This window comes from Jaculus jaculus, chromosome 11 (assembly GCF_020740685.1).
Source record: "Jaculus jaculus isolate mJacJac1 chromosome 11, mJacJac1.mat.Y.cur, whole genome shotgun sequence".
NCBI lineage: Eukaryota > Metazoa > Chordata > Mammalia > Rodentia > Dipodidae > Jaculus > Jaculus jaculus.
The window spans coordinates 417,870-430,114 of NC_059112.1; the positions used below are offsets into that span (position 1 = coordinate 417,870).

The 12,245-nt window shown below is 42.2% G+C and overlaps 1 protein-coding gene across 6 annotated transcripts in view; it reads right to left on the reverse strand.

Annotated features, from left to right (window-relative positions):
- Shroom3 (shroom family member 3) overlaps window positions 1–12,245 on the reverse strand; it is a 371,082-nt gene that overhangs the window by 64,974 nt on the left and 293,863 nt on the right. For 5 of the 6 annotated variants that reach the window (XM_004664888.2, XM_045161716.1, XM_045161718.1 and 2 more), the window contains one exon: window positions 8,829–8,960. The exons of the other annotated variant lie outside the window; for it this stretch is intronic. In XM_004664888.2, coding sequence (XP_004664945.2) covers window positions 8,829–8,960 — 132 coding nt within the window. The remainder of the gene's footprint in view (window positions 1–8,828; window positions 8,961–12,245) is intronic. 6 annotated transcript variants of the gene reach the window in all.

Sequence of the window (12,245 nt, forward strand, 5' to 3'; positions counted from 1 at the left end):
GACACTTGAGGAGAGTATAATAAAATTTAGAATGATCTCTCTTATTCACTTTCAGATGAAAGAACGCCAAATAAAACTTGAAAAGCCAGCCCTTAGATCTCTGTCAGTATATATACATATACATATACATACACATACACATACACATACACATATACATATATATACACACATATATATATATATTTTATAATATAGCAGTTCATATTTTATACCTTACCATGTGCATGGCATAGTAAATGCCTATCATAATAAAATAAGTATTCGAGTCACTTGGTATTCTAGAACACTACCCTGACTGTTGCATAAGCCCGTTCCTTTCATATCCTACTGTCCTGTCCTCCAAATGTTAAGAATGGCATCTAGTATCTCTTCAAGAGTGGACTGAAACTTTAAAGTATTGAGAGAGAAAGGGTAAAGAGAAGGGTCACTTATAAACAAAGTAGAATAATATATATGCATGAAAATGTCACTGAAACACATTATTTTGTATTTTAGCTAAACTAATAAAAATGTAAAAATAGGGCCAGAGAGATGGCTTAGCAGTTAAGGCGTTTCCCTGCAAAGCCTAACGACCTGGATTCAATTCCCTAGAACCCATGTAAAGCTAGATGCTCAAAGTGGTGCATGCACCTGGAGTTCATTTACAGTGGCTAGAGGCCATGGCACACTCATCATACTCTCTCCCTTTCTCTCTCTCTCCCCCCACCCTCTGTCTCTCTCTCTCTCTCTGTATCACTCTGCTTGCAAGTAAGTTATTTATGTGCAAGGAGAGTGGGGGGTGGAGAAAGAGCACACTAGAACCTTCTGCCACTGCAGTCAAATTCCAGACACATGCGCCACTTTGTGTATCTGGCTTTACTTGAATACTGGAGAATCAAACCTGGGCTATCGGGCTTTGCAAGCAAGCAAGCACCTTTACCCACTGAGCCAACTCTACAGCTCCACTCAAGGGCTTCCCCCCCACCCCAAAGTAGGGTCTCACTGTAGCCCAGGCTGGTTTGGAATTTACTATATAGTCTCAGGCTGGACTTAAACTAAGAGCAATCTCCCTACTTTGGCCTCCCAAGGGCTAGAATTAAAGGTGGGCCACCATGCCCGGCAATGCTCAAGAATTTTTTAAGTATTCTTTTTTCTCAAAAGCTGCTCTTGGTCGGGTGATTTCTACCAGCAAACCTGACTGCAACAATCACCATGAGTTCAAGGCCACCCTGAGACTACAGTGATTTCCAGGTCAGTCTGGGCTAGAGTGAGACCCTACCTTGATTTTGTTTTTTTTTGGGGGGGGGCGGGGGTTCGTGGTAGGGTCTCACTCTAGCTCAGGCTGACCTGGAATTTACTGTGTAGCCTCCGGGTGGCCTCAAACTCGTGGTGATCCTCCTACCTCTGCCTCCCAAGTGCTGGGATTAAAGGCATGTGCCACCATGCCCGGTAGAGACCCTACCTTGTAAAACAAAAACAAAATTGAGGGGAAAAGTTCCAACCTAGAATTCTGTACCCTGTGAAATTAACCTTCTAAAGTAAAAAGGAACCCAGGCATGGTGGTAATACCAGCAGTTAAGAGATAGAAATAGGAGAACCATGAGTTCAAGACCAGTCTCAGCTACGTAGTGAATTCAAAATTAGCCTGAGCTACATGAAACCCCGGCTCCAAAAAAAAAATTAAGGAAGGAGAAGCATTGTGGTACACACATATAATGCCAACACTCAGAATGCAAGTGTGGTGGTTTGATTCAGGTGTCCCCCATAAACCTAGTTGTTCTGAATGCTAGGTTCCCAGCTGATGGAGATTTGGGAATTAATGCCTCCTGGAGAGAGTGTATTGTTGGGGGCGGGCTTATGGGTATTAAAGCCAGTTTCCCCTTGCCAGTGTTTGCCACACCCTTCTGTTGCTGTGGTCCATCTTATGTTGGCCAGGGGGTGATGTCCACCCTCTGCTCAGGCCATCGTTTTCCCCTGCCATCATGAAGCTTCCCCTCGAGCCTGTAAGCCAAAATAAATCTCTTTTTCCCAGAAGCTACTCTTGGTTGGGTGATTTCTACCAGCAATGTGAACCGGACTGCAACAGTAAAGCAAGAGAATGTGATTTCTGAGACCAGCCTAGACTACATATTAAGACCCTTCTAACAAAGTGAAGGAGAAACAAAAACTTTTTCAGATAATTCAACAAGGAACAATTTTTGTTTATGTAAGAACAGGCATAGTGGTGCATCAGTACTTGGGAGGCAGAGAGGTAGGAGGATCATGGTGAGTTTAGGCCACCCCAAGACTACAAAGTTAATTCCAGGTCAGCCTGAGACTGTATGTATATGTATGTATATATAATATATATATATTCATTTACATTAGAAAGGACATTAGAGGCTGGAAGGATGGCTTAGCAGTTAAGGCGTTTGCCTGCAAAGCCAAAGGACCCAAGTTCGATTCCTCAGGACCCATATTAGCTAGATGTACAAGGGGGCACATGTGTCTGACGTTCATTTGCAGTGGCCGGAGGCCCTGACATGCCCATTATCTCTCTCCCTCTTTTTCTGTCAAATAAATAAAAGTAAAATATTTTGGGAGGAAAAAAGCATTAGAGAAGGAGTAAGTGGCATGCGAGATATTCATTGAGACTTAGAAAACAGATATTCTGGAGAGACTAAATAAGAGGATTGCCTGAAGTTTGAGGCTAGCCTGAGCTACAGAGACCTTGTCTCAAACAAACAACAAATAGGAAACAAAATTAAATCCTAGCTACAATATAGTATCAAAGAGACATCTGTGAAAGGCTCATCAGTGAAGTCTGTGATGAAAGACCCTGAACCTCAATCTACCACTGCTGATTTACCCTGAGGCAAACAAAAACATACTAGCTAGCAGTCTTCTGGATAATTTGAGATAATATTCAGGAATGGGGTAAAAAGCCACTTTACCAGGCTGCAGCTTTCTGCTCCATCCAGGGTGCTAGAGCTTCCAAGCAATTCTCTGTACCTGTTGTAAACCTCCTTGAACTAATCTCATTCCCAGTCAGTTCTATAAATGGGACAGTTAAATTCAACTCCTGCTCTACAAGAGGGAAGAAGAAAGGGTGGTGGCTTTAGTAACTTTTCCTAAGAAAAAATCAGCATCTTGGACAGTAGTATGTAGCTTTGAAAGGCCAAACTTCTACTTCCAGAAGGAAGCAAGAAAATCATATCTGCTGATAAGTTGCAGGAAAACAGGAAGGCCTCTGTTAAAAGGAACACCTCTGCTAAATCGATGCTTGGGCCCACATGTAAAAACAAAAAACAAAAATTAATCAAATAAAAAAAAACCAAGCCACTGTATGTTAAAGTGTATGCTCACTTCTTCAAGCTTCTGAAAGCCTGGGAACTACTAAAACAGCCAGGCTGTAACACCCCAAAGCCCACCAGCAGCACACCTCCTCCAGCAAGGCTTCATCTCCCAAACTGCTACCAGCTGGGGATCAAACATTCAAAATACATGAGTTTATGGGAGACACCTGATTCATATCAGGTAGGGTCTCTCTCTCTCTCTCTCTCTCTGGCCCAGGCTGACCTGGAATTCACTATGTAATTTCAAGTTAGCCTCAAACTCACAGTGATCCTGCTATACCTCTACCTGCCAAGTGCTGGGATTAAACGCTTACGCCACCATGCCCAGTTTCTTTCCCTGTCTTAAATTAACAATGAAAAAATCCTTTCAGAGTATTTTCTAAAGGATGAAGGAGACAGATATAGCTCTGACCCCTTGCACTTGGATTTGGTTCATGAGGTGACCTCAGCACTTTGCAACTTCAAAATAAGTTCATACCCCTCTGTGAGATGTTCAATACTAACCTCCTACTTCAACACATCAGATAAGCACATCATGGTACACTTTTGGTAAGAGTAAGAACAAGATACCTCACCATATTTTCTGTTTCAAACTAGGAATTAGGCTACAGCCAGCTTGAAATTGCTTCCAAGGGTTTTGTTTTTGCATGTTTGTTTGTTTGTTTTTTCTTCCCAAGGTAGGTTCTCACTCTGGCATATGCAGACCTGGCACTTACTCTGCAGTCCCAGACTGGCCTTGAACTCACAGTGATCCTCCTAATCTCTGCCTTGCCTCAAGTGCTGGGATCAAATGCGTGAGCCACTAGGCCTGACACAAGCTCATAACATTTTAAGAAAGAAAGTATCTATGCATCTGTTGTATGCTCTCCCTACATAAGATAGTACTATTGGCCTGCTTAGACCATTTCAAGCTCTCACTCAGCTCTATGTAAGTCCCACTCTTAAACTTGCAGGCATTCTCTTCTCTGCAAACTTTCCCAGTGTTGGCCAATAGACCTACGAATACTCACAAGTGCCCCTTAACAGAAATCTGGCAGCCACCCTAATTTTCCTTCTCCTTTCTCCCACTCTCATCTGCTTTAAGTTTTGCCCCTTAGTTCATCTCAAATTTGTCTCATCAGCACTGACATGGTTCAGCTCCTTGATCATTTTCTTCTCAGGTTAGGGTGGCCTCCCAAATGACTATTTCCTGAACTTGAGGCTCTCCCAGTGATACTAGATTCATCTACACAGCCTAGTAGATGTCTGCTAAAGAGAAGGCTTGAGTTCTTTACTGTGAAAATGTTAAGATGCTGAAGGGAGGAGTGAGTCTCAGAGCTTCTGGTCCCTTCTACCTGTTGTCAGGAGCAACGATGCCTGCTGTTTCTTTTAGAAACTCACCCAGTGTCTGGTCTGGCTTTCAGTCCTGGCTTCTCTAGACCACTGCCATGTTCAAAATAAATTTTGAATCTTTTTCTTCAAATGGAATAGTTTAAAAAACCTTAAGGGGGCTGGAGAGATGGCTTAGTGGTTAAAGCATTTGCCTGAGAAACTAAAGGACCCAGGTTTGATTCCCCAGGAACCATGTAATCTAGATGCACAAGGTGGTACATGTGTCTAGAGTTCGTTTGCAGTAGTTGAATGCCCTGGCATGTCCATTCTCTCTCTCTCAAATAAATAAAATAAAATGAATTTAAAAAATTTTTTTTTTTAAAAGTAGGCCAGGTGTGGTGGTGTACACCTTTAATCCCAGCACTTGGGAGTCAGAGGTAGGAGGATCACTGTGAGTTCAGGCCAGCCTATGGCAGAGTGAAACTCTCTCTACCTTGGAAAAAAACAAAAAACAAAATCCTTAAGGTAAATATGAGATACAAGAGCCCAGCATGGTTGCACATGCCTTTAATCCCAGCACTTGGGAGGCAGAGGTAGGACCGAGTTCGAGGCCACCCAGAGACTACATAGTGAATTCTAGCTCAGCCTCGGCTAGAGTGAGACCCTACCTCAATCCCCCCACAAAAAGATCCAATTATTATAAAAAAGTAAGCTATTTAATGTACATTTGCATATCTTAAACATGGATAATACAAATCTGAATTGGCACAGATCCAAATTTGTTTGCTTATTGATAATACAAGTCAACATGTCTGTATGAAAGAACTCCTCAAACTGAACTCAAGATAACTGATAGAATAGTAATTAACATTTGTTGAGTATTATGTATTATGAAGTACAAGACCTGAGTACTTAATGTGTATCAAAGGCTTGTTGCCACCATTGTTGCGTCTTTTGTGTGTGTGTAGGGGGGTATGTATTAGCTTTTCAGTCTATTCAGAAACTCATTTTGTAGACAGGAAATAGAATTTAAGTAACATGCTTGCACATGCTTACACAGTAGCTGGCAGAATCCAGGTCTGAATCCAAGGTGGTCTGGCTGAACAGACCCCTGTCTTATTTCCTGTGTCATACTGTCTTGCTGCTGACACAAGATTTCTGTGACAATGATGAAATTGATGTTGATAATGACAATCACATGCTATAGTTTGGATGAAGACTGTTTCCCACGACCTGTGTTAAATGATTGGTTCCTGAGGTGTTATTATGGAGAAGTTGTGGATCCTTTATGAGGGAAGGCCCAAAGGAGGTTCTTAGGTGGTGTGAGCCTAATCACTTCCTGTTCCTCTTTCACTTCCTGGCGGTACGGTGAATAGTTTCTCTCTGCCATTTGCCCTGGCACACCTTCCAGAAGGCTAAAAGGACCAGAGGGATAAAACAGATCTGATTGATCTTAGACTGGAACCTCCAAACTATGAGCCAACATTTTTGTTGTTGCTGTTCTTAAATATTTATTTGAGAGAGAGAGAGAGAGAGAGAAAATGGCTATGCCAGGACCTCTAGCCACTACAACAAACTCCAGACGCATGTGCCACCTTGTGCATCTGACTTTATGTGGGTACTGGGGATCAAACCGGGGTCCTTAGGCTTTGTAGGCAAGCGCCATAACTGCTGAGCCATCTCTCTAGCCCCACTTTTTTTTTAAAAAAATGAGTTAAAATAATAAGCATTTTGTTAAGGTGACAGAAAACTAACATACCAAATCAGCATTAAGCTATCACCTATCATTTATTTCCCATTCCCTGTAAGAGGCTCTAAGTGTTTTCAATACCTTATCTCACCAAAGTTCCAAAGTTATCCCATGAAGTCTGTTCTGTTAAGCTAATATTAAAGCAATAGTGCAGTGTCTGTAAGGTTGAACAAAATGCCTGAATTTCAATCTACCACCTCCCAGCTGAATGTTCTTCTACTAGTATACATCTCACAGAACTGATGGAGGATGTATACAAATGAGGCCATTTGTATACAGCAGTACCATCTCATCCTTATGAAGCACTCAGTCTCATGGCTTACATCTGACTCACACAATTAAGCAGCTGAGAAGTTTGTAATCTAGAGAGAACTATAGTTTTCAGTGAAAACTAGCTCAAAGATGAATTAATCTTGCTGTACAATTTAACATGCTGATTATCTCCAAAGTAGAAGACCTTAGAATACCCCTTTGAATGTATTATAGTTTTAGAAACAATTAAGAATGTGTTTTAGAAACAATATTTGATTCATATGATTTGCTGAACTCCCAGGTCATCTCCCAAGAACTTTAGAGTTCTTTTTGTTTTTATTTTTTATTTTTTTGAGGCAGGATCTCACTTTAGCCTTGCATGACCTGGAAGTCACAGTAATCCTCCTTTCTTAGCCTCCTAAATGCTGGGATTAACGGTATATGCTAGTACAACCAGCTTCACTTTAGAGTATTTTAGAATAAAGAATAAAAAATATTATTAAGATTTATCACTTTTGGGCTAGAGAGATGGTTTAGTGGTTAAGGCGCTTGCCTGCAAAGCCAAAGGACTCAGGTTCGATTCCCCAGGACCCACATAAGCCAGCTACACAAGGTGGCACATGTATTTGGCATTCTCTCTTTCTATCTGCCTCTCTCTCTTTCTTTCTCTCTCTCTCAAATTAAAATAAATAAATATTTTTTAAAAGATTGGAAAGTGGTGCATGTATCTGCAGTTTATTTATAATAGAGGCCCTAATGCATCCATTCTCTCTCTCTCTTTCTCTGCTTGCAAATAAATAAATAAATTTTTAAAAATATATTTTATATATTTATTTGAGAGAAAGAGAGAGAATGGGCACACCAGAGCCTCCAGCCATAGCAAATTAACTCCAGATGCACTTGTCCCCTTGTGCATCTGGCTAACACGGGTCCTGGAGAGTTGAACCAAGATCCTTTGACTTTGCAGGCAAGCAGTTTAACCACTAAGCCATCTCTCCAGACCTAAATAAATAATTGAAAAAATATTATCACTCTTGACTGGGATTGTAGCACTCATAAGGCCCTGGTTCCATCCCCAGAACCCACAAACTGAGCATGGAAGCATACATTTATGATCCTAACATTCAGAAGGTAGAGGCAGGAAGATCAGAAGTTCAAGGTCATCATTGGGGCTAGTCTAGGATACATGAGATCTTGCCTCAAAAAAAAAAAGGTTGTCACCCTTTCCAGGTTCAGTTGTGCACATCTGAAATCTCAGGATTCTGGATAAAAGCATCATGATTTTGAGGGCAGCTTGGGCAACACAGTGAATTCCAGGTCAGTTTCAGCTATAGAGACCCTATCTCAATTAAAACAAACAAAAAAACAAAAAAACAGCCAGGGCTGGAGAGATGGCTTAGCAGTTAAGGCGTTTGCCTGCAAAGCCAAGGGACCCTGGTTCAATTCTCCAGGGCCCATATTAACCAGATGTACAAGGGAGCACATGCATCTGGAGTTCATTTACAGTGGCTGAAGGCCCTAATGTGCCCATTCTCTCCCTCTTTCTTTCTCTCTGCCTCTTTCTCTGTATCAAATAAATAAATAAAATTAAATAAATAATTTTAAAAAACAGCCAGGCATGGTGGCACACATCTTTAATCCCAACCCAGCACTTGGCAGTCAGAGATAGGAGGATCACCATGAGTTCAAGGCCACCCTGAGACTACATATTGAGTTTCAGGTCAGCCTGGGCTAGTATGAAACCCTACCTCAAAAAACAAAAAATAAAAGAAGACCCTGTATCAAAAATTCCAAGTGTTGGCCAGGCGTGGTGGTGCACGCCTTTAATCCCAGCACTTGGGAGGCAGAGGTAGGAGGACTGCCATGAGTTCAAGGCCACCCTGAGACTCCATAGTGAATTCCAGGTCAGTCTGGGCCAGAGTGAGACCCTACCTTGAAAAAAAAAAAATTTCCAAGTGCTGGGGTTATAGCTCAAAGGTGCAGTGCCCTTTGTGAAAAGGCACTTAGGTTGGATCCCTAACACCCCAGACAAACAAGAAAAAAAATAATCCTCCTGAATTTTAACCTGCTATGTGACCTCATTGCTCTACCCCTTCCCTCTCACAGCAGCCTGTGTTTTGAGCCATCCTTGCTTCCAGTTCTCTCTTTCAGGGCCAGAATCTTTTTCTACAATGTTTTCTCTCGTGCATGCTTCTCACCTGTGCTTTAGCCGAAGTTTCACCCCTCCTGACCAGGATGCTTTCCTATGCTCGGGACCAGAGATGAGCTGCTCTAGGCTGGAGGAGTCAGAGACATCAGGATCTGCATGGCCCGGATCTGCACACACATTTCTGTCAAAAATAGGAACATAAGAAGCAGAGCATGATGGTTTTGTTTTGTTTTGGTGTTTTGTTTTTCGAGGTAGGGTCTTACTCTGGCTCAGGCTGACCTGGAATTAACTATGTAGTCTCAGGGTAGCTTCAAACTCACAGCGCTCCTACCTCTGCCTCCCAAGTGTTGCCCGGCTGAGCATGATGGTTTTGATGGGGAGGGACATAAATCTAACAGGAAAAATACATGAAAATAGAAAGTGTACATGTACGTAGAGCAAAGCAGCACAGCTAAGGGCAAGGTTTCTGGTTTGCACCTAACAGAGTTGTCTCCTCAAAAGAAGACACTGCCCAAAACCGCTACTGAGGGTACTTTGCCTTTCCTGTCCATATTTGTGTGGACAATCAAGTATACCTCCCTGTTTTAGAAAGCTCATTTCTTTTCCTTAGTCTTTTTGAGGTAAGGTCTCACTGTAGCCCAGGATAACCTGGCACTCACTGTAGTCCCAGGCTGGCTTCGAAGTCAGTGATCCTCCTACCTCTGCCTCCTGAGTGCATGGATTAAAGACTTGCACCACCATGCCCAGTGAAAACTCAGGTTTTCTAAGAAGGAGGCATTAATTTATTTTGTTTTGCAGTCCTGGGGCTTCAGATGTAGTTTAAATGGCCAGCACGCACAAACTCTGAGTTCAGTCTTTGGCACTGCAGTCCTGACGGGTTGAACCCAGAGCTTTGTACCTGATAGGTAAATGTTCTACCACTGAGCCAGCCATACCCCTAGCCCATATTAACTATTATAATTGTGTTGACAAATGAGTGGAAAATTGAATTCACTGATACAAACTGTCAAACAAAGCGATTCTTGAACCCAAGTCCCTGCCATCTCACTTCTCAAGTACCTTGTAAAAAGCATGATCTCTAAGTGCAACAGCAGCTGTTCTGTTCAGTGGGCTCAGAAGTACAGGCCAACTCATGAGCTTAAACTATTTCAAATTATTTAGATTCCACTGTTTTGGAAGGCAAGCCTTTTATGCATTCATTTAAATCTAGCTTCCCATCCTCGTGGCTAACACTATTCCCAACTCCTCTCCTCCATACTCTCAGGGAATCAGAGAAAAATTAAGTTCTATATGGCCAATGTGTTTCACTATGGGAACAGGCATTTATTTCTCCTTGGGAAGGGTCTCAGGCCCAGAATTTCTAAGCACTCAAATGTCTTGTCTTTATCAAATAGTCCCTGCTTCAGGCTTTAACATGGGTTAGTGTATGTGTGTGGTGTGTATGCATGTGAGTACATGTATACACATACGTGGAGGCCAAGCTAGCTTACTTGCCCCAGGGGTCCCCTGTTTCTGCCTCCTAAGCAGCTAAGATTACAAGCGGGCCACTATACATATCCAGCATTTACATGGATGCTGGGGGTCCACAGTCAGATCCTTATGCTTGTGTGACACTTTATCTACTGAGCCAGGGTGCTGTTTCCAGTTTTTGTCTGCAAGGATTTTTCTAAGCACAGCAAGGCCACTCCTCCTTTGCATATGCCTGGACTAAGAAAGGATTACTGAGCAGCTGTTAAGAATAAGCCATCCATCTGGCCTTCTATTTTCTGGAACACAGAATGAAAATGAAAGAGCTCTTTTAAAATCCTAAGTGAAAGAGAAGGATATCTTTTGATTTTAGGGTATTGAGGAGATGACCAAGGTGGTTAACTGTGGGTTTCCAGTTCTAAAGTGCAGTGTTCTTTACCTTAATGCTGTGGCCTGATAGAAACTAGGTATATACTCCAAGGATTTCTGTGTTGGAGGGTTAGTCCATGAGGCAGGCAAACCTTTAAGAGGCAGGCAAACCTTTAAGAGGCAGGCAAACCTTTAAGAGGCAGGCAAACCTTTAAGAGGCAGGGCCTTGTGAGAGAGCATTTACATCACTACCCTTAGAAGAAATTAAGGTAGTTCTCTGGAGAGTTGTTATAAGGATGAACATGGCCCCTGAATCACTCTCTGGCTTCCTGCTTTGCAATGTGGTCTCTTGCTCTGGTGCATGTTCCAGACATGATGCAATGGAATCCCCCAGGATTTGATGCAGCTGACAGAAGCCAAGCCAACTGGCCTGCCCCACCTGGTACTTTTGCATTTGAACTGTGAGCTATGTGAAATTCTTTTTTAAAAATTATTTTATTTAGCTGGGCATGGTGGCACATGCCTTTAATCCCAGCAGAGGTAGGAGGACTGCCGTGAGTCTGAGGCCACCCTGAGACTACATAATGAAGTCCAGGTTAGCCTGGGCTAGCATGAGTCCTTACTTCAAAAAACAAACAAAAAATTTTTTTTTATTTAGTTGGGCATGGTGGCACATGCTTTTAGTCCCAGCAACTACAAGGCAGAGGTAGAAGGATCACTGGAAGTTTGAGGCCAGCCTGAAACAGAATGAGTTCCAGGTCAGCCTGCGCTAGAGTGAGATCCTACTTCAAAAATAAAAATACAAGCCGGGCGTGGTGGCGCACGCCTTTAATCCCAGCACTTGGGAGGCAGAGGTAGGAGGATCACTGAGAGTTCAAGGCCATCCTGAGACGACATAGTGAATTCCAGGTCAGCCTGAACCAGAGTGAGACCCTACCTTGAAAAACCAAATATATAAATATAAATATAAATATATATATATATATATATATATATATATATATATATATATATAATAAAAATAAAAACATAACTAAATTGTTTGCAAGCAAAGAGTGAAAAGAGGGAGAGAATGGGCACATCAGGGCCTCTAGCCACTGCAAACAGACTTCAGATGCATGCACCACTGTACATCTGGGTTTATGTGGGTACTGAGGAATCGAACCTTGGTCATCAGGCTTTGCAAACAAGCACCTTAACCAGTGAGCCATCTGTCTGGCTCTAAATAAATTCATTATCAATCTAGCCTCCCTGCCTCAGTTATTTCATTACAGCAAGGCAAACCAACTTATTAACTGTACCTTGTGGCACAGGCCCATAATCCCACCTACTCAGAAGGCTGAGGCAAGAGCATGACAAGTTCAAAGCCTGACTGGATTAGACCATCCTGGGAAACTTAGTGAGACCCTTTCTCAAAATAAAAAGTAAAGAGAAGACAGAGAACTGGTCAATGAGTTAAAATATCAGAATTCACCATATAGTCCTTGGTTAGAAATTCTCACACAACCCTTGAAGACATCAACCTGACAGCCATTTGGCTTAAATCAAAGGAGAAAGTAGACTCAAAGGCATCTCCCCATCCAACACCTGAATGTAAAGATTTCATGAATGTAGAAAGCATATTCTCTTC